The sequence below is a fragment of the Chelmon rostratus genome, chromosome 2, assembly GCF_017976325.1.
Source record: "Chelmon rostratus isolate fCheRos1 chromosome 2, fCheRos1.pri, whole genome shotgun sequence".
Classification (NCBI taxonomy): Eukaryota; Metazoa; Chordata; class Actinopteri; order Chaetodontiformes; family Chaetodontidae; genus Chelmon; species Chelmon rostratus.
This window is the reverse complement of record NC_055659.1, coordinates 5,969,814-5,997,405: the sequence shown is the minus strand read 5'-3', so window position 1 is coordinate 5,997,405 and position 27,592 is coordinate 5,969,814. Positions and strand designations below refer to the sequence as shown.

General features: G+C 41.3%; 2 protein-coding genes across 4 annotated transcripts in view; one reads left to right on the top strand and one right to left on the bottom strand.

Annotated features, from left to right (window-relative positions):
* The window catches only part of LOC121620225 (centromere protein P), a 95,177-nt gene that overhangs the window by 63,554 nt on the left and 4,031 nt on the right, over positions 1-27,592 (top strand). The gene's annotated exons all lie outside the window — the stretch shown is intronic.
* ecm2 (extracellular matrix protein 2, female organ and adipocyte specific) lies at positions 208-27,592 on the bottom strand. Of its 2 annotated transcripts, XM_041956155.1 has the most exons (13): positions 27,455-27,592; positions 26,184-26,409; positions 19,728-19,862; positions 18,794-18,955; positions 14,798-14,986; positions 11,680-12,498; positions 11,078-11,193; positions 9,976-10,111; positions 9,148-9,305; positions 7,688-7,827; positions 6,868-6,980; positions 5,663-5,876; positions 209-2,651 (listed from the first exon to the last, which is right to left on the bottom strand). In XM_041956155.1, exons 3-13 carry the CDS (start codon positions 19,858-19,860, stop codon positions 2,483-2,485), a joined length of 2,349 nt encoding a protein of 782 aa, XP_041812089.1. In that variant the 5' UTR covers positions 19,861-19,862; positions 26,184-26,409; positions 27,455-27,592; the 3' UTR covers positions 209-2,482. The 2 variants fall into 2 exon arrangements, with proteins under 2 accessions (XP_041812084.1, XP_041812089.1); XM_041956150.1 differs by lacking the exon at positions 26,184-26,409 and having other exon boundaries at positions 208-2,651; positions 27,455-27,558.

Below are 27,592 nucleotides of genomic sequence, written 5' to 3'. Positions count from 1 at the left end.
GTCCATGGTGATACATTTTGGGTGGTTGAACACAAGCAGCTGACAGAATTGAAGTAGCAGGAGCTAGAGGCCAGCCAATACACCCCTATGGAACAAAAAATGTCAAGTACATAACTTCATCCACCAGAGAGCAGTGACAAGTTTATTCTTACACTGTAAAATGTCCTGCTCACTACATATCTTGGTCACATTATTTGTTTATATTTTAAAAATTAACATCGGCAGATATATTGTTATCAGATTTTTTTTAAGACTCATGCATCAGTATCTGTTTTCAGCCTCAAAAAGTGCGTATAGTTTGGGTTTTTGTATGTTCCACTCAGACACACTAGGTATCAAAATGGACTTTTCAGCAAAAAGAAGGAGCATATATGCAGTTAATGATGAAATGTATGTCGCAGGAGCCCTTACAGACCCTCGCAGCCACAAGGATGCTGTATTGCTTTATACTAAAGTTCTTATGGCTGCACTCTGTAACATAATGAACACAACAACTACAAGTGCTCTCGTTGCCATAATTCTACTTTAAGAAAGTGTTTTTGTCCATATAGAGTAGTGAATGTAGGCGAGACTTCATCGGTTAGGTAGTGGGAACATAGTGAAGTTTATTTGAATTTTGCACTGTAACATGTGTTAAACTAAAAAATATGATTGTTCACACAACATATTGTCATATAATTTATGCACGTTGGCCAGCCAAGAGCAAAGTGAAGGGCAGTTCAAATGTTCAGATACAGTTTTTTTTGGAAAAAAGTGATTTGTAATTCTTAACTAGTTTAGTAATTTCTAACTAGAGTGGCTTAGTAACTTAAACTTACATTTTTGGGCATGCTGTGCTGTACCTCTAGTCAATGTTATTTGAAGCAATGGTGCAGTCTAGACGTACTGTAAGAGCATCCACATCATCTCATACATAAAGGATTTCTCTCCCGAGCTGCAGAAGCCTTCTTTTCTGTGGTCAGTGCTGATGTTGACTTATTTATACATTACACTACAGTTACACAGGTTGATAGCTGAGGCATAAACATAGACCTGTATGTTAAATAATGTTTCTGTTTTCAGGAACATCGAGCACATCGTTTAAAAGAAAAACTGAAATGGGAATTTAGAGGAGGGAAAATATTTCTGGAGACAGTCTTTCCTCCCACATCTTAACTTTGCTCTACTTGAGGAGAGATCTTGCAGAGACCTTAGGGTCAAACGCATTTATTAGAGGGTTGTCCCAAGAATTGTGTTTCCTCAGACCACATAATCCACATAGCTGTAAAAACTCTATAGCAAACCCTCTGCTAACCATGATTCCTACTCAACAATTAATGAAGCCACATAAACATGCCAACTACACGGACATAGCCTTGTATTCAACAATGAGACTAAGTGAAATAGAAGTAACCTGACTCTGTGTGACCCACTGTCACCTGATATCAGAAAGTGAGGTGAAACCTTTACTGTGGGGAGTATGATTAAAGCACAGCGTGGCCTGATCATGTATGATACATGCGTTTATTGTTGTGGGGCCATCAACAGGTAAAAAAGTGATGCTGTACTAAAGCCTATGCCATACAGAGAGACCCTCATTAACCCCTTACATCAAGAATAAATCCAGTTTAACTGCAGCAGAGAAAGTTACTGTCCTGCCTCTATCCACTTGAGTGGCGATTAAGGATGTAAAAGATGGAGGAAACGGGCAGACATGCATACATTTTCTTTCTCTTTATCTGGTCAGAGGGATCAACTCTCCAAAGCACTCACTTTTACTTCATCCTTCAACCTGCTCTTAATCTTCAACACAAAGAGCTCGAATGATGTGTCACACGTGATCTCACTGCTAAGAGCCCTTTCCATGTTGGAATGAAAGAAGGCATTGGGAGAAACGGCTGAGAAATGGAACATGAAGGTAGCGAGGTTGTTAAAAATAATGTGGTGGGTTTGCGGCCTCACTTCATCGAATTCTTTCCATTTCTTTATTAGCGTTTTCATTTTACTGTGTATGGTGTAGGAATTCTTTCCATTTTAGAGAGTTTAACATTTTCTAAAGCAGACAGATGTGTTTGATTTTGAAGTCTGAAGGTGTTCTGTCACCTTCACACCGGTTTAAGTTGGGCCAGGCAGCAGTGCAAAACATCTTACCAGACCTAAAACTGTGTATCAGGGCCAGAGAAGAAGAAAATGTTTTGCTCGTAAGGGTTCAGTCCAAGGATATGACAGGACAGTACATTCCCATAAGGAAAATTACATCAGCAATAACTGAGTTTTGACAGTTCCCTTTTTTTCCATGTTCAACCTGTACATCAGACATGGGAGAGCCTTTTTTCTATTATTTTGGGTGTAATTTCAATAACATATAGCATCAGAGGAGTGTGAGGGAAAATTAATCTTAGATTTTGAGATCTTTTGGCACATTAATTAAAAAAAATCTAGGCCCTTGTGTTTCTGATGGTTTAAACAAGCGTCTTTTAGCGTCTTTTGTTCCGTGCTCAGGTCACTTGGTTTTCTGGGGTTTTAAGATCACGCTGGAGGAGGAGCGTACACAGGAAAAGGCTGTTGGTGAGACCTTCTGGGGGTCGATGTAGTTGTTCTCCAGCCTCAGGGCCACCAGAGTGGCGTCTCCGCTGTGGTTCGGGTCACAGATGCCGTCGTCTGGGATACTCCTGGAAAACACAGCATTTATAGTGTCTCTGGTGTAGAGCTTGTGAGGAACAACATGTTTATTCAGTCTCGCTGATTTTGTGTCACAGACACTTGGAGCTCCTCAAGAAGGCATTCAACACTATCAGTCATCGTAGTGTCAAATGTTATGTGTGTTTTATACGTACTGTTATACAGATTATACACAATTGCATATCTTCCTATTGCTTATTCTTTAAAACTAACTGAGCAAAAGACAGAAATTCTACTTGTATGACAGGAAACAGGCAGAGAGTTTGGCTCAAAGTTGTCTGTCCACACAGATTAAGACACAAGTTACAGACCTGGTAATGATTTTAGACTTGGATGCAAATTTTGTGGCTTTATTAAGATAATAAAAACATAGTTCTTAAGAGCATCACCAAACTGAGACCTCTTTAAATCCGAATGACACTTAAATTCTGATCTCCAATCCTCTTTTTAGAAAGTCCTCTTTTTAAGCAGAACATTAAACAATTCCTAACTGCTTGCAATATATCACTGGCTACCCTTGTTTTTTAGAACACATTTTAAAGCCATCTCACTTGTTTATGCAGCGTTACATAACCTAATACCTTCCTATGTGTGTGATTGCTTTTCAATGTTTGTTTGAAGTAGAACTCTAGAACTGTCTTTCGCTGCTTTCTTTTAGAAGTTCCTGATGTTTCCCACAGGAAAAGAGTGGCATTTTTATTTTTAAAAAGAATTTCAAGACCGTTCTTTTTAATCTGTCTTTTAATTTGGGAGCCCCAAATTAAGTTGAGTTATGTAAGTTTTTATTCTTTGGTATTTCATCTTATGTACTGTAGGTTATTGGTTTGTTTGTACTATCCCACATATGTTAAAGTAATCAGTAGTATTTGTTTGGTGGCTGGTTACAGTTTCCCACCAGGTATTTCAGCCATTTGGCAGTGAAGATGGAGCACGGTGCAGTGTTTAATTTGTAATGTTACTTTTATATAAACCCATGCTACTACCTGGACAACAGAGTGTACCATGCATGGACCTGTGAGCGAGTAATGAGGTGATTCAGGGTGACTCTCAGGTGGAAATATGAATCAGCTTGTTTTGTTCCTTGTTGTCAGGACAACTCTCCGTCCAGTGAACTTTAAGCTTTAATATTGTCTGGCTGGCTGCGATGAATGAGTCAGTCATCTGGTGAGGCTCTGGTCTGTTGTTGGTCTTTTTTTCCCTTCAGCCTTGTCTTTAAGCACCTGGTTTTATTGTTTTCTGCTGGAGGTTTCTTCTAAATTGACGGCAAAGTCAATATTTTTACTTCATGTGTGTATTTTGAGGAAGAAAATCTTCATTTTCTACTACTGCCAATTATGTCAATTGATAACTGAACAATTGCAACATGGGTCGTATTTCTATAGTTTTTGCAATCATTTCTATCAGTCACAATATTGCACTGCTAAATGCTGAGATTTATGAATACAGTATGGTACATTTCCAGATCCCAGCAATTAACTTGGTCAAGTCAAACCATAACTAATATAGCTCAACATCAGAAATGTTCTTCAAAGGTCTGTGCAGCATGACACCCTCTATCCTCAGACACTTGCTTTGTACAATGTTATTATCAGTAGCAGAAATTCTGAGAATATGCTTCAAGTTCTGATTTATAGATCCCCTGTGATGGGCTGGTGACCTACAAAGAGACCAAAGGAAAACTACATGCAGAACGTGGATTTTTTTGGCTTGTGCTTGCTGTGAGTTCACACATTATTAACTTACAAAAACTTGAAGACACCTCCAAACCAAACTGTTCAGCTGCAGCTGCTGCAGTTACTTGACGTGCTAAAATTGCAGCTTACAGTTCAGTAGCAAAGTATTGTTTATGCTAAGGCTGTATTCAGAACCGCCTACTACATACTACTGACTGTTTTTCATAGTAGTATGAAGTATGAAACTGTTAAATCGATTTATTTGCAGTATGTCTAATCCAAGCTTAGCCAGTTTCCGGTTTTGCTGAAGTAAACAATAATACAGCTACTGACAAACCAGAACTACCATGTAGCTTTCCCTTATATTCTGAAAAAATGGAAATTATAATGTGGATTTTCACGATTTTCTGAAGGATGAACATTTACGTAAGAGATGGGTAATGCCTGTCAAACGTTTGGAAGAAACTGGATCAACCAAGGTTTTGTTGCATTACTTCACTGCAAATGTAACACTTGGAATTAGTCTTCCTGGTATTTCTGCTGCTTTTGAAGCATAACATTACCCTTGTTTTCCTGGCTTCAATCAAACTGGGAGCCTTTTTATAAAACTTGTTGATTGATGGTATTTCTGTTCCTGTTACTGCCCATGCTGGGTTTGGTCATACTGTGAATATTTCCCCCTTGGCAAGAGCCTCACAAGTTCAATAAAATACATAAAAAATTGAATGTAATCACAGACTAACAGCGGTAGGAAAATGAAAAATATCTTTCAGTTGTGAGCCTGGCTTTCTTCTGCCATTGTTGCTGAGGTCTGCTGTGTTGGATGCAGTGGTCTGTGTGAGTGTGGGGTGAGCGGGGTCTGTGAGTGGGACCGACCGGCTAGCTAGCCAGTGCTTCTTCAATTCGTTATCAGTTTTCAGAAGAAGAATCAGTACGACATTGTGGTATTTTTGGCATACTGCAGATGTGTCTGCATCCTGCACTACATGCTACATTTTGGCCAAATCAGTACACACTGCTAGTATAGAAGGCGGCTGTGAAGTGTGAACGAAATGGAGCATAAAATCTGTCTATGATAAGTATGCAGGCAGTCCAACAAAGTGTCTTAATCAGATCTCCAGGCCTCCATGTTTTCTCTACCTCAAAAAACATTGAATGTTTTTCTACTAAAAGATATTACGTAACAGTAAAATCAGTAAGATCATTCATTTTATGATGAATTATTCATAGTTCTGTTTTAAAGTCAGTTTCTCAATATATTCCCACAAAGTCTTAAAAACTTTGAATAGACTCCAATATTTGATTGTTTGTGGTTGGTGACTTCATACCTGAGCTTGTTATTGTTGAGCCTGAGGAAGTGTAAGTTGGTCATCTCGTTGATGCCAGACGGCACAGTGATCAGCTGGTTGTGATCCAGACACAGCTCCACCATGGAGTTGTAAGAGCCGAAAAACGACTCGGGTTCGATTCCCTCCCCATCCAGTTTGTTGTAGGAGAGGTAGAGGTACTCCAAACCAGGGTCCATGTGGGCAAAAACGTAACCTGTGGAGGTGTTGCACAGAAACAGTTTTACCATGGATGTGGATAGGAATTTTTGCATTTACTACTATGGCTACAGTTTTTTGCTAATTGTTTAATTATTATGTCAATAAAATTTAAAGTGTTATTTTGAAGGTCTGATTGGTAGGTGAATGAAGTCCGAAATTGAAGCATAATATTGTGTCTGATTTTCTGCTACATTTACATTGTGCATTCTGCTGTGTTCTTTTCCCTCAGAGAGACATTAAAGGCTAATCTAATCTAATCTAATCTGATCGGATCTACCTGAATATGAGATACAATATCTGACAGAGAATCCAGGTCCCCTTGGGGCTGGCACAAGCAGGGCAAATGTTTGAAACTGTGTCCACGGTGTCCACCCACTTTGTAGTTTTTTGCATTGCTGCGCTGCACACATTGTAATTTTTTATTTTTATTTTCCTGTAATCTTGTTTGACATTTTTAATTGTTCCTGTGCTGTTTGACTGTGTAATATTCCTCCATTTCTGTCTGATGTTGAGAAATCATCATCTTCAATCTTCTGACTCACACTTTCTCTGAATGGCCTTCTCTGGTTAACTACTTGGAGACGGTAGTAGCCTAACTGGCATTCTCTGATGTTGTTCTTTAGTATTGGTTGTCTTTGTACAGTTGCAGTAGTAAAACGGTAATTACTGCTGTGCTTGTAGTAGTCATCGTTCTTGTGATGTGACATTTTAGCTGAACCAATCAGTTAACTTTCTAAGCAGTGCCCAGGGGCCCATCCCAGCAGGCACAGAGCGGTGGAAACAAAAGCAGAACCAGAGAAAATGAATACTTACTGAAAGCTGTGTTATGTCACTGTAAGTGTTCTGTCTATCAGCTGTTGCTTGGGACAGGGTCATGGATTTCTCTTTGTTTCACAGAATTTAAATTTAAAAATGTTTGGAGGGCCCAAAACTTTTTAAGATATCTTGCCAATCTGCCTACAGTTAAGCCCCTCCCATCTACCTACCAGGTATCCTCTCTATGTTGTTTCCCACCAGCACTAGGTGGACCAGAGATCTGGGTAGGTAGGACGGAACCAGGTAAAGGTGATTATGTGAAAGGTCGATGGACTCCAGATTTCTGCAGAGTAGGAAGATGAGGGGAGAAAGGATAGCATAAGAGTTTGATTGTCCTCCGTAACAGCTGATCGAAGAAAAACTGAACAAAAATTAGAAACCATCCACTGTGGATTTTTCAATATAGTGACGAAGACAGTGTTTCTTTACTCTTTAAAACACACAGTAATACATCAGATTAGGTGCTAATTAGGGGTGTAACAGTAGGTGTAGGACATTAGATTCAGCATGTGACCTCCTCGTTTCAGTACGCCCTGTGACACAAACATCTGCTGTCAAAATAGTCAATTTATCTCTACTGCTTGCATGCGTGGAACAGACACTCTAGAACGTGACTTTTACCAAGAAAGTTTTGGCTGTACATTAGTTGTTGTCTCTCATCCAAATCTGTCAATTAGTATAACGAGACAAAAGCTGACTGGAAGGCAAGTCCTTCTCCCCACAGCACTCAAACAGTCTCTGAGTGCAGATCCAGACCAAGCCAAAACAATGACTCATGCTGTAGGAGTGTTTATCACTGCAGATATTCAACCAAACTCATGTGCATTTCAGTCAGTCCATTGTGCCTCCATTGTATAAAATATATTGTTTTGTACTTTCTTTCCTGCTGTACTGATGACTGTGATAACATCTGTATTGGTAACAGATGTGGTAAATTCCTGTGACCCTGGACAATCGTGGGTTACAATGACAATGCTGTTTTTGTCGGACCTGTGGTTGATCCAGGCCATCGGGGCAATCCTGGTCTCGTCCAGCCTGTTGTGTCTCAGAGACACCACGTTCAGATTTTGGGTCTGATTGAAAACTGTCTCTGAGATTTCCTCAATCAGGTTGTTCTCCAAGTACAGCTCCTAAACAATAGGCAGAGCAGAAGAAAAGAAGCCAAATGCTTGACACCATCACGGTCGGAAAGGAAAATGTTTTGTTCAGTGGAAAGTCATGGACAATAACTGGAATTTAGTGTCAGAGTAGAACAAAAGGATCCCAGTGTCATACGTTTTTAGATTTTAATGAAAGCAACAGTGGGAGTGTTACAAGTTTGCCATTTCACAGTTGTGTTAACTGAGTGCTTTTGGTTCAGAGATTTTGGCAGACAAGTCTGTGGTTTGTTGGCATTGTTTCTGGTGATAAACGCATAATCCACCCCAAAACGAAATTCACATTTCTTCTACCTGTCTTTGTTAAAACTGACAACCTAATCAAAAGACAGACTGGGGGATGAACACCAGACACATACTGACACATTCTGGGCATCTGCTTAGTTACTCTACATCATCCTTAATATCATGATCATAATCACCCTTGACTATATGAAGGAGAAAGTGTCTGATAAAACCTGGAATCCCAGAGCTACTTAAAAAAGAGCAAATGTTAAATGTTAAACTGAGGAAGAACATGTGTGCTGTCTTGGTTTTGCAGGTAGTGTGTAGGAACTCTCCAAGGTCATGACATGAAGTTGGTTTTTAAGGTGGATTTACAGCAACAGCATAGAGCTGGTGTTCTCCAGTGTTTGTGGTTAACCAGAGGCCGTAATTACAAGATGGGTGGAGTGGTTTCCCACAGGTAGAAGCAGAGTTTACTCAGTGGAGAAGCTTTAAACATGAGAGCCAAAAAGAAAATACTGATGCATCAGCAAACCTAAATTCCTCACTGACTCCTCACTGGCTGCTCAGAAGGCATCTGATAATGGACTGAAGCCTGATTCATTAAAAACAGTATGTTGCTAGTAGTATTATTAATACATATATTTATTGAACTTCTCATGTGTCACTGTTTTTCTGCCAATTGATGTCCAAAAAGGCAGTTTGGTCAGAGCCTCCAGATTACTCAGGTTTCACTTTCATTGATTGTCCAACACCTTGAAATGATAAGCAGTCTTTATCAGCTGCAAAAAGCTTTTTGCTTCTGTTGGAATGACGGTGATGATGATGATGGAATGGATGGCCTCAGTGAACCCTTGTGGATTGAGCCATCATGACTAGTTTCACCTAGATCAGTTTTCTGTTGGCACCATCACACCAAAGCAGCAGCTGGACAAGATTTTTTAAATCAGTTGAGCGCACTGCAGCCTGGAATTTTATGAGGAAAGTCAAAGTGTTGTTCTGTGAGGTATCCTCATGTGGTGAATGAAGGAGTGAGAGCCAGAGAGATGTAGCAGTACTGCTTCATACCAGCAATGACATGGGAAGGCCCTGTGGTACGGTGCGGAAGTGGTTCCTGCCCAGTCGGAGGTAGGAGAGCTGGATGAGGGGAGCGAAGGCCAGAGGATCTACATTCCCCTCACTCAGCAGATTTCCCTCCAACTCCAGAATCACCAGGCTGCTCAGATCTTTAACATAGAAAGTAGATAAATATCAGTGTCCCTCAGCTGGACATTTGTCACAGAATCAGTGCGACAGAGAAATATCTGTCGCAGTATTATAGTCAGCCGTTACTGTGAAACAGAGTTTATCAAAAAGTAGCACACAGCACAAAGTTGGGCTGTCCAACCAAAGGTCAAAGTTAAAACAGACTTTTTGCAGAACCATGAGGTGCACACCCAGAGTAATGCAGCCATGAGTTTCTCCTTCGAGAAAAACAAAGCAATTCCTCCAGCTTTCTTCAACTGTAGCTAATTAACATTATCTCAGTGTGTTGGCCAAACTACAAAATGAAACACTAGGGAGTAGTGTTGTCTGGTTAATGTCTCTGCATGCTGCTCTGTCTGCACTCAGCCAAAGTGGGTTTCCTGCAGAAAGACGCACTAATCAGTTGATGTTTGCAAAGATTGAGTGAACTGTACTACAGTTCAGAAGGGCCAACCGAGTGGTGTGTTTATAAACAATCTAGGTCAGGCATGTCCAACCTATTCCATAAAGGTTTTCCTTCCAACCAAGGAGAATACTTTTTCAGACAGCTAGTTGGCAGCCTGGTGGGTTGTTATCACATGTAAATGACTGACAGATGTGACATTAAAGCTGATGTCAGTGTGGAGGTATTATGGGATACTGCGACAGTACCTTGGAAGCTGTTTTCATGGATTCCTCTCAGTCTGTTCTCACTGATCTTCAGCTCCTGTAGGGTGGGGGGAAGGTCAGAGGGCACAGCGTCTAGAAGGTTCCCGTCCAAATACAGACGCCTTAGCATCTTCAGACCCTGACACACACACACACACACACACACACACACACAGGTACCTGTGATGCTGGGAAGCATTTCATGGTGATTTGTGCAAAGTTCACTGCACCCCTTTCATACCACAAATATTTAATGTCAGTTAATTCCAGATACACAGATTCTGTCTGCCTGTTAAAATTCACTTTCAGGTCACATTGAAGTCTTAAAAGTGTTAAAAACACTTGCTGATTCCTGCAGTCTTCATTATTGGTCTTGTTGCTGTGTGTGATATATATATCAGTCTTTGAGATCATTTGCACCATTACATCACTTAAATTCTCATATTTATTTTCTGTCTAGTTGATTGCATTACTTTAGATGATCAGTATGTCTGTTTTACACGCCTGCCCTTAGACTGTGGTTGTTGTCGGGGACGGTCACTGAAATCATCATCACAATTTCTTAAAGCCTCGAAAGGAAAGTTGGAAAAATTTGGCTTTTCCAACTCCGATTCCAAAAAAGTTGGGACGCCGTGTAAAACATAAATAAAAACAATGCAGTCATTTGCAAACAAACTGTGTTCACCAACAACGGTTTTACAAAGCGTTCCCTGAGCCCATGTAGTAATATGTACTACAAATGTATTATAATACAATGTCATAATTCATGTGTTGTACAAAGTGGTGAACCTTACTCCATCCTCATTTGTGAACGACTGAGCCTTTCGAGGATGCCCCTTTTGTACCCAACCATGATGCTATCACCTGTTACCAATCAACCTGTTTACCTGTGGAATGTTCCATACAGGTGTTTTTGGATCTGCTGCATTAAATTCAGAATAAGCACATATTTACAAAAATCAGTGAAGTTAAAACATTAAATATATTATCATTGTACTGTTTTTAACTGAGTATATGTCAAACAGGATTAGGATAATGACATTCTGTTTTATTGATATTTTGCACAGCGTCCCAGCTTTTTTGGAATCAGTGTTGTATATCTTACTCTAAAGGCTTTAGCATCAATACTGGCAGAGGTGAGTTTGTTTTTCTTCAGGTTGATCCATTCCAGGTTGGGGATGCCATTGAAGGCTTCTGCTGGGATGCTGCTGATGTTGTTGCCTGCAGGTCAGAAGAGCTTCAGTCAGTTAACACTCAGAGGAGGAAAATTGGCAGTAACTGCAGTGAATTTCTGTGTGCCTCTATGTGTCTCTCAATTGTTTTCATAAACAAACACATGGTTGGTTTTGGTCTTTTCATGAGATTTGTTCATAATAAGGAAAATATAGGATCATTCTAGGCTTATCCTTTAAGCAACTTAATAGTTTTGAATTAGGGCCCCCAGTATTTGAAGCAAGTAGCTAATGAAAATAAATTGAGCTGGCTGCACCTAATCAGAATTTAATTATTACTAATTTCAACCAAATGTTTGGGTTTTTGTTATTTTAAACTTATGCATAAATGTTGGGTCTGAAACTGGATTCAGATTAGCTAAGATGCTAGCCCTCACACTGTAAACGTATGTTTTAACTAGTTAAAGGTCGTTCAGGTTGCATGGAGCTCTCTCTGGCTCTGCTCTCTCCTTGTGTTGTCCTGGTGTTGACTTACCCTCCAGACTGAGAGATCTGAGCTCAGGTATGGCCAGAGGAGGAAAGTAGATGAGTTTGGCGTTCTCACATGTCATAGTGACGTCAGAGATTGTGCAGCCTGGAGGGAGGCCTCCTCTGTTCACTACCACCACCACCACCTCCCTCTCTTTCTCTTCCTCCTCCACCTCTTCTGCCTCCTCCACCGCTGCTTCTGTCTCCTTCAGCTCATCCTCTGTCGCAGCAGGGGGTCTTGGGATCGGAGCTGGGAGGAGGTCTGGTTCCTCAGGTTCTTTTGGGGGCATCTGAAACACGTCTCCTCTCAGCCATACTTCTTCCTCCTCCTCTTCCTGTCGCTCCTCTACCTGCTCCAGCTGTTCCTCTTCCTCCTCCTCCACAAAAGCCAGTAGTTCTTCCCTCAAGATCTCCTCCTGCCTCCTCCTTTCTTCCTCTAGTTTCCTTTCCCTCTCCCTTGCTTCTCTCTCTGCTGCCTCCTTCTGCCTTCTGTCTTCCTCCTCCTCCTGTCTCCTCCTCTCCAGCTCCTCCATCTGCCTCTTCCACTCCTCCTCCTCTTTCTCCACCTGCAGCCTCAGCGCCTCCTCCTCTTCCCTCCTCCTCTCCTCCACTATTTTTCTTTGTCTCTCTGCCTGCTCCTTCCTCTGCTTTCTCCTCTTTTTCCTCGCCTCGTCCTTCTTCCTCAGGCGCTCCTCCTCCTCAAGGTGCTCCTCTTCCTCCCGCCAGAGGATTCGCTGGATCTCCTCCTGGGTCAGTGGGTTCACGGTCTTGCCTGGCTCATTTGGAACTGGGGAGTCACCAGAAAGTTCAAGGCTGCGGTCAGGGTCTTGGGTGGGTGTAGGGTGGTGTGTGGGCAGCCAATCAGGGGCCGGAAGGTAGTCAAGAGGAAAGATAAGAGTGACAGTATAGAAAGAAGGAAAGAAGGGAATGGAATAGAAATAAGAGTAGACAAGATGGAAAGAAAAAGTAAAGAAAGAAAACCAAAAGAGAATTGAACAGGATGAAGAGGGAAGTTGGCGAGGACAGACAGACAGGATGATAGTTGGACATACAGACAGGAGGTGGACAGACAGAGACGGCTGTGTGTTAGTGTTGCAGACAGAGAGACAAACCCACATTTGCCCAGACAAATGGGTACAAGGCCAGCTTGTTAGCTAGCTACAGAGCAGCCTGCTGCTATAGACCAGTCTGTACCAGATCCCATTGAACTGAACTTGTTTGACCACGTAAAGTTTGCCTTTTATGTTTTTAACTTTAGCTCACTTGCACTTTATGCTGGTTTATAGGCATAAACCCCAGAAAATATTACTGACAGTATCTTTTCACTGTAAGATATCGGACGGTCACTGACTCATAGACGTGCATTACTGGTGGTCGATTTCATTGATTTGCCACATTTTGTTCTTACTAAGACAAAAGACTAGCTGAACAAATCAGTGATGTGACGGGACATTCAGAGGTCTGGAACCAGACTAATGCTAATGCTGGTTACTATGGAGATGACATGAGGAAAGTGTAAGGTGGAGGATGCCTCCCAGCACTTAATACCTCAGTGCCACTTGATGGACCAACACTTTTCTTTTGAGTATAAAACAGCTTTTAGTGTTTTGTACTCTTTACAGTTAACTCCATCCATACAGACTCAGAGTTTATACACAGTGTACAAATACGTACATGTTTCTATGGTTGCTGCTATCAGGTTAATGTTATACTCATCTACACACAGTTAAAAGTCATAGACAAAATGACTTTGAGAGCTTTTCTCCTGCTTCACCTCCATACATTCACATAGTGACTATGCGTTGTATGACAGAGCAATGACTTAGTTACTGTCAGTTCAACTACTGCAGTTTAACAGAGGTTGTATAGGCAGGTTTCCTGTTTACAGTAAAGGATGCATGCACAGCAAGGAAGTAGAAAACTCATTGTCATGATGGTTTCTATGTGAACATTTTCACTATTAAAGAAACCGTTTTGGTTATATGGAACTGCTAAAATTATTGTTGGAGGTAGATCTGTGTGTAAAACAGGTAGTGAGAAATTAAATTAAATTCCTGCTGTTTGCGATTAAATTATGCCAGATGTCTTAGCGCAAAAACTCAGAAGACCAGATGACTGCAGTGTATAAGAAACTCTGCACACCCGTTTGAGATGTTTTTCTATGAAAACATAATGCATTTTCCATCCGAAGCCTTCAGTGAGCCGCCTCCATCAGCTGTCAGCAAGTCCCACACTGAAACATTAAAGAGTAACAGTATGACTTGTTTTGTCTGGCCATAAAACAGCTGTTTCTTCCTCACCTGTTTTGGTACAAAGCTATCTTATTAAAATCCAAGGTCAGAGCCCTGGATTTTAATAAGGTGGTAGATAGTTTACTAGATGTTAATAACTATTATCCACTCTGTGCTAGAATGGGGGCTTTCTTCTTGGGATATTGAGCAATTTCCAACCATTACTTTTGTCATTTCTCCGGTTTATGGCACAAAACAACTCTTTATGGTGATCTTGACGTAAACTCCCACTCACTCTGGTTTGTTTTCTGCCTCCAGCAAGTGCACACATCTCACAGTAATTTTGCTCTGTACATCCAATCTTTATTTTGGTGAGATTGAATTGACAGTAAGGTGAAACCAACCCTGAACATGTTTAAAGCAACATGTGTTATCTCACAACATACAGACATGTTAAAACTGTCACAACATGTGTGTTGATCTGACCCGAAATGTGCTAAACACATTTTTTAAAGCCATGATGGAAAAAGGAAGCAACATGCTGAGGCCACAGAGATGGAAACTGTTTCTTTTCATTTATTCCAGGAGACGAGTAAACTATTTAAACATCAGCCTAATTAATATAAAACTGTTCCGACTGCTGAATTTTACAGGAAATCCAAATATGATTCCATTGAGAAACAATGTGGGTTGGATCACTGTCCACCCCATTAGACTTTTACATTCAATTCAAGACTCATCTGAAGGCTCATAAGCACATGTTTTCAGGGGTAACGCTCAAAATTCAGACTGTATATAGTGAATTTGGTCGTGTTTTCGCGTAGTCAGAAACATTGGCCACCTCTGTTGCCTCTTGATGTTGGACCATGGCGTTGCCACATGTTGTGTTTCTACCTGGCTCCATGCAGACGGGGCAGCACTCCCCAGCGGGGGTGAAGGGGAAATGGCAATGCATTATGGGACAGGTGATCCTGTCACAAACCACCCGCCCTCCGGTACACAGACAAGTCACACAGGGCTTTGGAGACCAGACAGCCTGGTCGAACATGGTCATGCCCTGGTACAGACACTGGCCCTGCTTACCTGAAACAACACAGACACATTACAGTCAGCTCAGTCGTCACTGTAGTTCAAAACCTTTGTTAACAGGTCACACAGTGACACTCTGAGGGGAATATGAACGGAGTTAATGTCATTTGGAAATTATTGATTTGCGTCAGTTATCAGTTTGCAAGATAAATCTTCTAATTCAGTCTATAAGCTTGAATGCAAGAGTTTAACATCAGTAATATTAGCAGTGGAGGCCAGTGTGTGGATGAAATCTGAAACACAAAGACCTTCATATAGATCTACAGTAGCCCTGCTGTAGTTGTGCTTCAACAAGGAAATAACCAATGATTGCTCCTGCATCTTAGTCTGACTGCTTCAGTTTTGTGAAGATGGCCAAGTATTGTTTGGAGTTCTGTTTGATCTGCACATTTAGTGAATAGTTAAACTGGACAAATAAACAGCTGATCATTTCTGGCTGCATTTCTTTCCCCCAGATGATGTTTCGGGGGGTGTGTAAGACATGCAAAAAAAATAAAGCTGGGGATGTTGTGGGCGGCATGGTATGCATCTTCGTCATTTGGTAACATGGACGTCCCCTGGCTGCTTTGAGAAAACCAAGATTCAAAGCAGCAATCTCTGGGTCACACCTTTAGCCGAACATGCTGACCCTTGTTACCCTCCTCCTCCGCAGCAACAGCAGACCCTGGTGCAGTAATTGCTGTGTGTGTATAGTCAAATCTAAAGCCTGTACTTTACCATCAGAACCAGACAAAGCAGTGATTTGTAGCGTTTCCACTCCTCCCTCTGCATTAACTCCATCTTTCAACATCAGACCTGGGACAGGTCAAGGCTGTGACTGGCAGTGAGTCAGTAGAAAAGACCGTAAACCACTATGATACAGCAGGAAGAGGCTGTTTGGGTCTATTTTAAGTCTGTCCTGCCTGTCATCTATCCTTTCTAATGGTATGCTCTTTGTTTCATCCATAGAAACACAGGTAGTTAAGAGGCTCAGGTTATTTCTCTTAAATACTGTCTCTCCTATCTCTGTCCTCTTTACTGTGAGCAGTGAGACTGTCACCCTGTCATCTCTGCTGGAGCACACATACTTTAGAGCTTTTCTTTTCTTTCTTGATTGTTTAGTAAATTGCAGGGTTTGGTTCAGATAATACAGCAACCGTCAGCCCCTGCTGCAGCACCCTCGTTCTCTGGTGTTCTGTGCATAGTTTCGTGTGTTTTTACTACCAGTGAAACAATTAGTTGATTCGCCGATTATCAAAACTGTTGTCACTTCATTGTTTGGCAATCAGTTCATCATTTTTCAAGCAAAACAACAATCATTCTTTGTTTCCTGCTTCTCTGATGTGAGGACTCAGCCTTTCTTCATTTTACATCACCATTAAATCTTGGGGTTTGGGGCTGCTGGTCTGGCAAAACAAGACATTTGAAGATGTCATCCCGGGCTCTGCAAAACAAATGACTCCCAAGAGTGCTTTTTATTATCTTGTGCACATTAGATAATATAACCTAAAAGTAAATGGCATAATTTTGGGCAAACAACAACAACAATGTTTTTAAGCTTAACTGAGCTCTGATACTGTAATTGCTTTTGGAAACAATGATGAAAATAGGTATTTCTTTCTCCTTCACAATATTTAGATAGGCCTAGATGATGGAAACACAGAGTGATTTGCAGGGGGTTATGATCACCCTGCATATGTAATCACCTGTCACTCTGCAAGATAAGGTTGAAAGCTCCAGAAGAAGGATTTAGATCCATGAGATTCAGATTCAGATTATCTTGTCAAACATCAGGAGTGAACTCTCAAACTGAAGTACCCTGGGACATTTATAAAGATGATCTGATGTGTAACTTTCTTTTTCTGTAAACTGCAGTTCGGTTGTTGTTTCATTACATTAAGTTTAATCTGCTTGTCTGATCACAGAGGCATGCTCTCAAATTCCACACAACAGCAAAAACAGAGCCAAATGGATCAAATCTACATGAAAAGAAAATCCCCCTGCAGCAACAACAGGCTGCCACCAACACCACCTTCCCTTCTAATTACATAATTCTGACTAATTCTGATTGTTTTGAGCTTAGGGGCTTCTACGGGGCTTTGAGGTTCTTCTTTGGAGGCTCTGTCCTCATCTCTGTGTGGGATTTTTCAGGACTTACTTTCTGACAAGCTCTTTTCCCACATATGGTTTTCCCTTCTGTTAACGCTGGAATGTGATGATTTGTCATTAAATTACCGAGCAGTAATAACAGGCAGCTTCATTATGGAAACAAGATGAAGCCTCAGAGCTGAGCTGCTCTCTCACTGCACTCATATATCCTGTTTGATTAAAATGTCCTGTTTTCATTCAGTGGAAGGTTTTATTTATTGTATTGACATTTTATTGGTGAGAAAACTCTATTATGTAATATACCACTTAAAGGTTTTCTGCCTGTTTTCATGCTGGTTTACACATAAACATACAACACTGAGACATATTGAATTGTTTATGAAAGCTGGTCAAACTTGCTGCACAGACATGGCGCCAGCTAGTGCACCATTTAAATCTAAGCTATGTTAATATATCGTATGTTTTGTGCACATTTTTGACTGTATTTATGACCTCTCATGGTTACTGTGACTCACAGATTTTGAAAAACCGACTGCTCTGTGTTATACTGTCATTGACAGTCACTCCTCGCTCCTCTTAAGCAGCTAGTTGGGGCACCAAGTGATCAAAACCTGCTTCAGCATAGAAAAAGGCATTTGGCAATACTAAGAACAAGGTTTGCCTACTCTGTTACAGACCATGAACTTGCACTTGTATAAATGACTTTCACACAGTTGTTTTCTTTTATACTTTGGGTATAACGCTAATATGTCCACTTTAATTTCATTGTTCCATTTCAAACTGTTGAAGTTGGATCGATCTGCTTGTTTGATCCAGCGCGCTGCAGAGTACTTCATTATATTTGGTAGAGGAGCAGAAACCATTGTTGACTAGTTGATTAGTCTGTCAATAAAAAATATATCTGCAGTAGCTTTGATAAACAGTTATTATAGTTATTATGGGGTTCCAACTTTCCCAGTACATTGACTGACTGATTTTTTTCTGTTTTAAATATAACTGTAATTCAAATGTTTGACAGAGTTTGGACAGTTTTTTTAAGATGTCACCTTGGATAGAAGTTGTGGAGGCTATCGCCGCTATTTTATAGATTTAAGGATAAACTGGACAAAATATGAATGAAAATAATAAATAGTTTCAGCTCTATTTGGGAGGCGTGCTATCCATAACACCCCTCGCCGCAAAGATCTGCAGAAACAATAGCAATTCCCACATACAACAACATGTCACAATCATATTATGCCCAGAGCTTTTGTGCCACATGGCCTCTTGTCCCCTAATGTGATCGCAAAAACCAACAGAACGTAATGTGACTCATTTCTCAGATGAGGACAGATGGATAAATGACAAACCAAACTGTGTCCAGGTTGTATCTCCAGGTTGTCAGTTTTAGCAGGTGTATAAATCATCTGAAATTCAAGATGCTCTGGGATGATTCAAAGAGAAATGGCAAGGTGATGGTCTTTAAGCTGGTCTTTATCAGATCAGGTGATTCTAGTGGCATTACATATTAATTGTTATCAACCCTCGAAAACCTGATAAGAGCATCTCTAGTAGTTACTGGTCTCATCAGGATGAATACTGGTCTCACTACCTTGGATTAAAGCTGAGTCACTGGTCTCACTGGGCTGAGTTACTGGTCTCACTTACCAAGGTTAAATCTTAGTTTTTGGTCTCCCTCACCTGGTTTACGGCTGTGTTTTTAGCCTCACTGACCTGGGATAACGTTGTAGCTGGAGTGTTGTTCTTGTAGGTTCTTGTAGGACTCCACAAACAGAGTCTTTTCTTGGTTTTGTCCGAGCTCCATTGGGATGCTGGGACCAGGAACAAGTCTGATCTTCAGAGGTCTAGAGCGCCCCGCTCTCCCCCGCCCATGACCTGCAGCGCATAGTCATATCAGTTGTCATCTACATGTATCTACAAACAGACAGCGTGATTCAGAGCCACTGGATTCTCAGAACAGTCTCATTATCAGTTTACAGATATTTTGTTCCAGGTTTTCAGCTAAAAAGAAGGTGCATCAACTTGTGTGAGCAGGTTCATGAACTTACTGAATTCCTCACTGGAGACTGACTTTAATGTATTCCCATTCTGAGCCAAAAGGGCTGAATCAGTGGCAAATAAAAAGACATTTTCAGCACAAATAGATTCTGGGTGAATTTTACACTGTATAACAGAAACAGCTCGGGTCCAAGATGTTCTCTTGTAGGTATAGTGTATGTAACTGGTGGTTGCTGTGGTGTTGTCGAAGGTTTTTACATCAGAAAACAAGACTGTACTTTGAATGATGGTGACCAGAGAAACATAAGATGGTGTAAGAACAGAGCTCAAACCTGAAAACCCATATATGTTGAGATGAGAAGTGCCAACAAGTCGCTCAACACGAACTGCTGCTAAAACCGCATTGTCTCCTTTTTCTATTTCTATTTCCACCCCAGTTCAATACACAAGATGCAGAATTTAAATCAGACAGCCATAAAGTTTTAATAAGGTGATTTATTTATTTATTTATTTGCTAGCTAGGCTAGCATTTTCTCCTCCATCCAGCCTTTGAGCTAAGCCTGCATCTGTCTGTACTGGATGAAGAGGTGAAACCAATAACAATCCTTTCAACTAGCTGCACAATGGCTAACAAGACGCAAAGTCTTACCATGTCCGTCCCGCTTCCTTTTCCCCCGGTGGCTCCCTCCGTCCTGGTTGCGAGGTCTGTTCCTGGCCTGGGTGTCCGGGATGGTCAGGGCCACTAGCAGCCACAGACTGGCCACCACTAGCCACCACCTCATCCCTGCAGAGCAGCACAGAGCAGGTTCAGGTTGTCTCACAGAAACCTTTACCTCCACAGGGGTCATCACTATGGCTGGGTATTGGTTGAAAGTTTTAATACTAGTGTCGGCACATTTCCTGTTTAGATAATGATAGTTCTCAAACATTAAATGTAATTTAAACACAAGCAGCCATACAGTTTTCAACATTCAGTGCAACAAACAAATTGTATATCACATGCAGTTGATGAGATATACCAGAGACAAAATGACAATATTAAACAGTTAATTTTCCCAGCGCCATGGTTGGAAATCAAATGCTCAGAAACGATGGGGTTTAAGGTGCTGACTCTGAACCGTTATGTCCAGTGTTTGAGCCCAACCGGAGACCTTTATTTCCTGTTGTTCCCCGTCTCTCTCTTTCCTCAATTCCTGTCAACTCTCAAAAAGGCATAAAATCCTGAGGAGAAAAGATTGTTTTTTCATGTTTGCTTTTCTTCTTAGAATTTTCCATGGACTCCTCTTCCTCAGATTTCTTTGAGATTTAAGAATTTAAAATGCAGAGACAAGGAGCTAAAACCAAACATACGGCTGTATGTTCTTCCTCCTCCTGCAGACAAATAGAAGAAAAACAGAGGTTTTTACCTGCAGCAGCTTCTCAGACAAAAGAGCTGTCAGTGCTGCTGCAGGCCCTCATATACCCCTCTGCTGGGGGCCTAATAGCTGGTTCCCTGTGTGTGTGTGAGTGTGTGTGTAATGACTAGTCTAAACTCAGCAGTCCTGTCATTATTAAAGCAGTGATCTGATGCTAACACACACCTTTACACACCTGATACTTTGCCTTCTGTCTGATTCCCCCTCTGAATGGAAAAGATTGAACTAATTCTCTATATTGGTCTCAATAACAGTGTGCTGTAGCTGTGTCCCAGTGCACGATGGGAGTTGTTGTTGAACCATAGGAGCCTCTGATTTGTTGTGATGGTGCCCAAACAAGCTTGGGGCATTTAGTTCGGTTAGTCTGAAGGACTGAAAAACATTCATTGTCCATTTACTGCTGACTTGTTTCCCATAAGTTTTTCTAGGCATTTCACCATAGCGGAACATTTAGCACCTAACTAGCTAAAGATATTTGACTCAACAATCATCAGATATACACAAACGGGGCTCCAGTGGGATGAAAATGTTGCTTTGGGTCAGCTGGATCTAGAAAAAGACAGCTGTTAGCCATAACTATTTTATAAGGAGATATTAGCACGAGATGCTGTGTTCTCCTGCCCTCGTGTGGCCAAAAAGTTAAGGCAGCTTTAACATTTGTCATGTTAATCAAAGAAATCTGTCCACATAAGAGTTGATATTTCTGCAAGGCGAGTCACAGCAGCTGCACACAGCTCATCTGTGGTTGCTATTTTTTATGTGTGTTATTTTTACTGTTATTTTTGCTTCTTGTCTCTGCTGGTTTTACGGACTTTTGCAAAACATCTGAGAGAGAAAACCCAGAGAGGTTTCTGCTCCTGTGGATAAACCAGTTTTATGATAATACTGTAGGGCAGTTAGGCTGCTACAACATTATCTGATTTTTGTTTTGTTTCTGTATTGTTCAATATAGAGAAATAACATGAATGCAGCATGTGTGTCTCCACATGTAGCGCCTCTGTTACAGTCAGAATAAAAGCTGCTCTCCAAAAATATCCCAACAGAAAGACAAGGCCTCAGTTAACTATTATTATTAAGTTTCGCTCTGTGAGCACATTTCCAACTTATCCTGGATCCTATGTCAGGTCCTGATTCAGCTTTCAGACATTTAAATGAAATAAAGAAATACAGTTGTGCACATAAATGTACATATCCCTGGCATGAAAAAAACATGTGTGATCATGCAGGAAACCTTCATTTAGGACTAGTGGTCAGATGAAGCCTTTTATTGTGACATCACTGTGTGTGCCATTTTTAAATAATAGTGATAACTGAAGTCACCCAAATGGCCTGATCAAATGTTTACATTAGCATGAATCTTTGGCTTGATAACACACTGACACAGACAGGTTTAATTGGCTCTTGAGAGACCCCTGCACATTTCACCCAGGGCTGCGCTGAGTTTGCTGGATACTGAGCCACAGGGAAAGCAACGGAGCTTTAAAAATCAGGAAAGCGAAATAAAAAACATATCCAGAGATTTGAAAATGCCAATCAGTAGTGTTTACACTCTGATAAAGAAGTGGAAAATTAGGGGTTCTGTTGTTACCAAGACCCGGTCAGGTAGACTGACAGAGACTTCAACCACAACTGCCAGGAAAACTGGTCGGGATGCAAAGAAAAATCCAGAACCCACTTCAGCTAAAATACAGGCTGCTCTGCTAAAAAGCAGTGTGGCTGCTTCGAGATGCATAATAAGCAAACAAAACAACAATCAACTGCACGGTTGAGTTGCCAGAAAAGAGCCATTCCTTTGCCAACATCATAAAGCAGCCTGCCTAGAATAAGCCGAACTGCACGTAGACAAGCCTCAAAACTTCTGGAACAAAGTCATTTAGAGTGACACGACTAAAATTGAATTTTATGGTCACAAACATAAAAATTATGTTTAGAGAGGAGTGTATGAGGCCTATGATGAAAAATACTCCATCCCTACTGTGAAGCGTGGAGGTGGATGAGGTGAGATGAGTGGGTGTGTGAGCTGCAGCGGCACAGGGAATTTAGTCAGAACCGATGGAAACATTTAGACAGTGTGTTATCAGAAAATGTTGGAGGACGATTTGCATTCATCAGTCCAGAAGCTGCACATGGAACACACTTTGACTTTCCCGCATGAGTCCACCCTTCAGTGGCTACAGCAGAGAAAAGTGGAGGGTCTGGAGTGGCCATCGCAGTCTTCAGACCTCAACATCACTGAGCCATCACCGAGCCACCACTGGGAGAGCTCAAATGTGCCATTCACGCAAGACAACCCAAGAATTTACGGGAGCAGGAGGCTTTTTGCCAAGAAGAATGAGCAGTTTGCCACCTGAGAAAATAAAGGGCCTCATCCACAACTCAAGTCGCCACAAAAGACTGCAAGCTAGCACTGATGCTGAAGAGGGCAACACACTATTAGGAACGAAGGGTACGCTTTATTGCTATGCTTAGTTTATCGATCGTGCTGTTCTGTGATGCCTTATAGTTGAAATTGAAAGAATGGTACACGTCTTATAAATTCTTCCAGGGTATGTAAAGTTATGAGCACAACTGTAATTCTCATCACATTGTAATAACCGTGCTTGATGATGCTGATATTAGCTTTTAATTAAAAACTGGTGCAATCCAACTCCTAACATTAACAACAACCCAACTCTGAGCGTCTGCAAGTGCAAGAGACTTCCACTGATTTATTAGGAATTTGTTTGCATTTTGAATTAGCACATAAAACCCTTAATGAAAGCACAGCACTGATCATGTGGGTGAAGGAGCAGCATGAGTGAGCGTCTGTCCAGACAAGTCAACTTTTGTCCATCCATCTATGAGCTTGTGTCAGGTGATGGATGGATGTTAGCGACATAATTTAACTGCTATTGTTGAAACTTAACATACAAAAGTACACAGTTTACATAGGTTTTCTTCTTCTAGTGTTTTTGGGCGTTTTAGGTGCATTACCACCACCCTCTGGGCTGATTTGCATGTAGCCACAGCTGAAGTGTAAGTGAATCTGGATTTTATCAAGACGTGATAACTGACAAGTGTGACTGATGCCTTAAGATAAATGATTATCTACAGCAGCTAGATCAGAACCCTTCATGTTTTTAACAAGGTTAATGATGATGAACTTGTTAGCATTCAAAAACTACAGCCCCCGTGAGGTTTTTCCCGAGCTGCAGTGTCCTTATTAGAGGTCATGGTAGGTGGGTCTCCTTTATCCATGACATCTGCCCGCACTCTCTCCACATTAATCGCTTCACATTTTCTTTTGGATGAAAACAAAGTCTGCAGCTCCACAAACTGGAGGTCTGAACACACAGACAGCCAGCCCTGACTGTCCCACCTCAGCTCAGCACCGGCCAATAGGAAACCAGAATTCAATGCTGGTCGGGAGACACAGAAAGAGAGAGAGAGAGAGATCCATGAGTGCTGAGACAGAGGAAAGTAACAGGAGGGAGGGGAGAGAAATGGAAAATATTCAGCAGTTCAGTTTCTGGATGAGCAGGCTCAGACGGAGAGACTTCCAGCTGAACAGCGGAGGATAAAAATAACCTGGAGGCTGTGTTTGTGTGTAGTTTAATGAAACCCAGGCAGCATTTAAAGCTTAAGTTTCTTCTGCTGCTTCTGTTTGCTGCCCTCACTTATTATTTCACTTATTAACTTGACTTAAATAGTTAAAGTTTCTCGTGGATGTCTTTTTGTAACTCCACTCACTTCCTTGAGACATGTTTGTTTTGGTTTTCATTACAAAAAAGTTCCAAAACTCCACTTTTAGCCAGTGTGTGACTTTTATTTTCCACACTAAAGATGTGACTGAAGTTTAACTCCACACTGATCTGTAGTTGTTATGAAATAGTCGTCCTCCATCCACAACTCCACCAGCATCACGTCTACGTCAAGCTCCACATGGTTACATGTAGTTTAGCTTCAGTTTCTCCAGCATCTGCGTCTTCTCACATAGAGTTTCTGTCACGAGTCCTTTAAAAGCTGGCAGTTTAAGGTGCTTTTTTTTAACACTAAGGTACCTGTGGACACAGCTCCCTCTGAGAGTAGTAGTGATGGTAGTATTAGAAAAATGGCGGTAACTGGCATGTTGTTCTCGAAAAGCGAGTGCTGGACAGTGGAAGGAAAAGCAGAACCAGAGACAGTTGATGTTACGTTCCTGCCTTGCTTTTCGGTCTGTCGTGTCTTTTGTCGGACGATATATCGTCCCAGACATAATTACAATAAGCGATATTACTGATGATATGATTATTGGTATTTCAGGACCATTTTATGCCACTGATATAATGATAATGTAATAGTATAATGTTGCAAGTACACCTTTTCAAAGAGCAATTAACTCTTACATACTAAGAATATTAAGACATTAGAATATGTGAAAGCATATATGATATCATAAATAATATTCACTGCCACGGTTTTTAAACAAAGTTAACACACCGGTTTGTTCACATTAATGCGCTCGCCTGTCTCATTCAACCTAAACACAGAGTGTCTCCACAGCAGAGCTCTGCAGAGCGGCTGTTAAACCAAGTCCATTTGGACTTACTCATCCAAACCTCCAGGCTGGATTTATGCAGTCGTCAGGAAAAACACCTATTAGCCTCAAGTAACACGCTATCATCACTTCACCTGGTTCACTGTCACTGTGTGTATTGTATGTGTGTGTGTGTGTGCAGCGCCACCAGAAATGACAGCAAACCGTGTGTCAGCATAGGTTTTTTTTTTTTTTTTTTTTTTTTGTTCTACGATGTTTGACGCACCTCTGTCTAACGACGCAGGGAAAATCCTGCTGTTTTTTTTCTGGCATCATGTTGGTGAGATTCTTAAACAAACACGCATGTAAACACAACAGGTGAGCTGAGATGGTCAAGAGGTCAAGTCCATATATTGTAAGATAAGTTGATATCATTAACAGGCTTATCACAACAGGCTTACGTGTGTTTTCTGACTGCATCCAATGGCACTGTCTTACATAAAGCTTCAGGTCTTGGGTCGGATTCATGTCTCATGCTTGTCAGTAGCACTCAGCTTCATGTCTCATGGGCACAGGCGTGGATCAGCTTCAGGTCTCAGTTTTAGGCTCGTGCAGAGCTCTTCGTCACAGTGAATCTGACCCAACAATCATATGCTTGGAGTGCAAACTGATAAACCCGCTGACTCAGTACATTTTGGCTTTGCTTTGCTAAATGTGCTCACTACCTAAGCCTTGTGGAAGTCATACTGTTGAATGACTTCATTTTAAGTTTTTTAACGCTATTATTGTGATAATTACTGAGAAATTACCAGGAACCAGTTTTTTTTTTTTGCACAGATGGCAAAACCTGAATAAAGACGGTCTGCCTGGTTTAGTTTTAGCACTCCCAAATCTCCAGATGTCCTCTTAGCTCATTTTGATGTTCTGAAACACAACAGAACATCATTGGTGAGCTGAGGGGAGAGCTGGGGAGTGCATCGTAACCAGGAAGAGAACAGACGTGAACATTTATCTCAAAGCTTGAAGAATCTGATTCCCTCGTTTTTCTTGTCTTTTGGGTCTGTGAAGAAGATTATCTACAGCAAATCAAACGACTGTTTACATCATCGCAGGACAGACAGACAGACAGACGAGGAGAGGGGAGGAGCTGAAGTCAGACAGGCAGACAGACAGACAGACATTAACTCTACTTTACCAGCAGTTTGAAGGCGGTTGCAGGACTTGAGGCCAAATTCTTCCGCTCTCTTTCCTCCTCCTCTGGTTCTGCAGGAGCTCCAGGAGAGGTGTGTGTGTGTCGCTGTGTGATGATACTGTAAGTGTGTGTGTGCGTCGTGTTGTCGCTGTGTCTCAGAATGTGGAGCAGTTGTGTAGAGCAGAGCAGGCTAATACAGCTGTGAGGAAAGCCAGGATTTGTTCTGCAGCTGGGTCAAAGAGAGAGAGAGTAATAGACAGAGAGAGAGAGAGTGAGAGGGAGACAGGTCTGTCTCCCTGTCTGCAGGAGGACACGGCCAACGTGCTGCAGGATCTCGCAGAAAGACAGTAAAGCCAACTGAAATAAGTTGAGTACTCTCATGTTGCACAGTGGGGAGGACAAAAACAAGAGGACGTTAGCTAAGACGACGAAACGCGAAGGCTGCTTCAGTTCTGTGGTGAAAGTTAATCGAAGGTCGAGTTGAAGAAGAGGTGAAGTTTACATGTAGGACAGAGGTCAGAGGTCACGGCAGACCAAACATCCTGCTGCAGTGTCAACGACAGAGACTTCGTGTGAAAAACTGTTCTCTGCTCAGCAGCACGTTTAAATAAACCCCAAACTCAGATGGAGGAAAAGCCTTAAATGTCACCACAACAAAACACTGGCAGCCATAAAAGATATAATAAAAAGTACAAATATTTCAGCATTTAATTACAAACCTCTGCTACAGTCAAACTGAATGGACTTTTACTGTGTGCGTTTTATAATTAGAAATGATTTCCAGAAGGTCCAATATGACCATGAGCAGCTGTTCTTTATTCCACACCATCATCGTCAGTGATGATGAACCATAACAGACAATAATTACCGGTGGTGCACAACACGTGCTAACCCACAATCACACGTCACACACCTGGCTTTATTATCAGTTAATCAATTTAAATTTAAACCAAAAAATGTCCAAAAATAGTTATAAAATGCTCATCAAAACTTCCCAGAGCCCAAAATGATCTCTTTAATGTCCTGATTTGTCCACCAAACAATCCAAAATCTAAAATCCGAAATGATTCTGTTTCCGATCATTTATGTCAAAGAAAAGCAGCAAATCCTCACGTTGAAGAAGATGCAAACTGAATGATTTTCACTATTTTGGCATGAAAAATCATTTGTTAATCAACTAATCATTTTATCTCTAAATACACCGCTGTCCTGTTTCCCAGCCTCCAAACACATCAGCTCTCATTCAAAGCAACAAGTTTCTAACGTTTGCTCACCTTGTTCCCACGTCTCTGCGACTGTACCCAGACAGTTCATCAGCCCGTGACGTGCTGCTTTGTGCTACAAGTGTTAATGTGCTTCAGTCTCAGTGAACTGCCCACGAACAAAGACGTGACTTTTGCACAAAGGAGTGA

What these genes read in the sequence shown, in the direction of transcription:
- ecm2 (XM_041956150.1), bottom strand. Translation starts at nt 27,494, where the DNA reads ATGAACTGTCTGGGTACAGTCGCAGAGACGTGGGAACAAG. An exon ending in CGCAGAGACGTGGGAACAAG is followed by an intron (nt 19,863 to 27,454) that starts GTGAGCAAACGT and finishes GCTGCTCTGCAG; the next exon opens with GGATGAGGTGGTGGCTAGTG. An exon ending in CCATGAAAACAGCTTCCAAG is followed by an intron (nt 9,306 to 9,975) that starts GTACTGTCGCAG and finishes TCTATGTTAAAG; the next exon opens with ATCTGAGCAGCCTGGTGATT.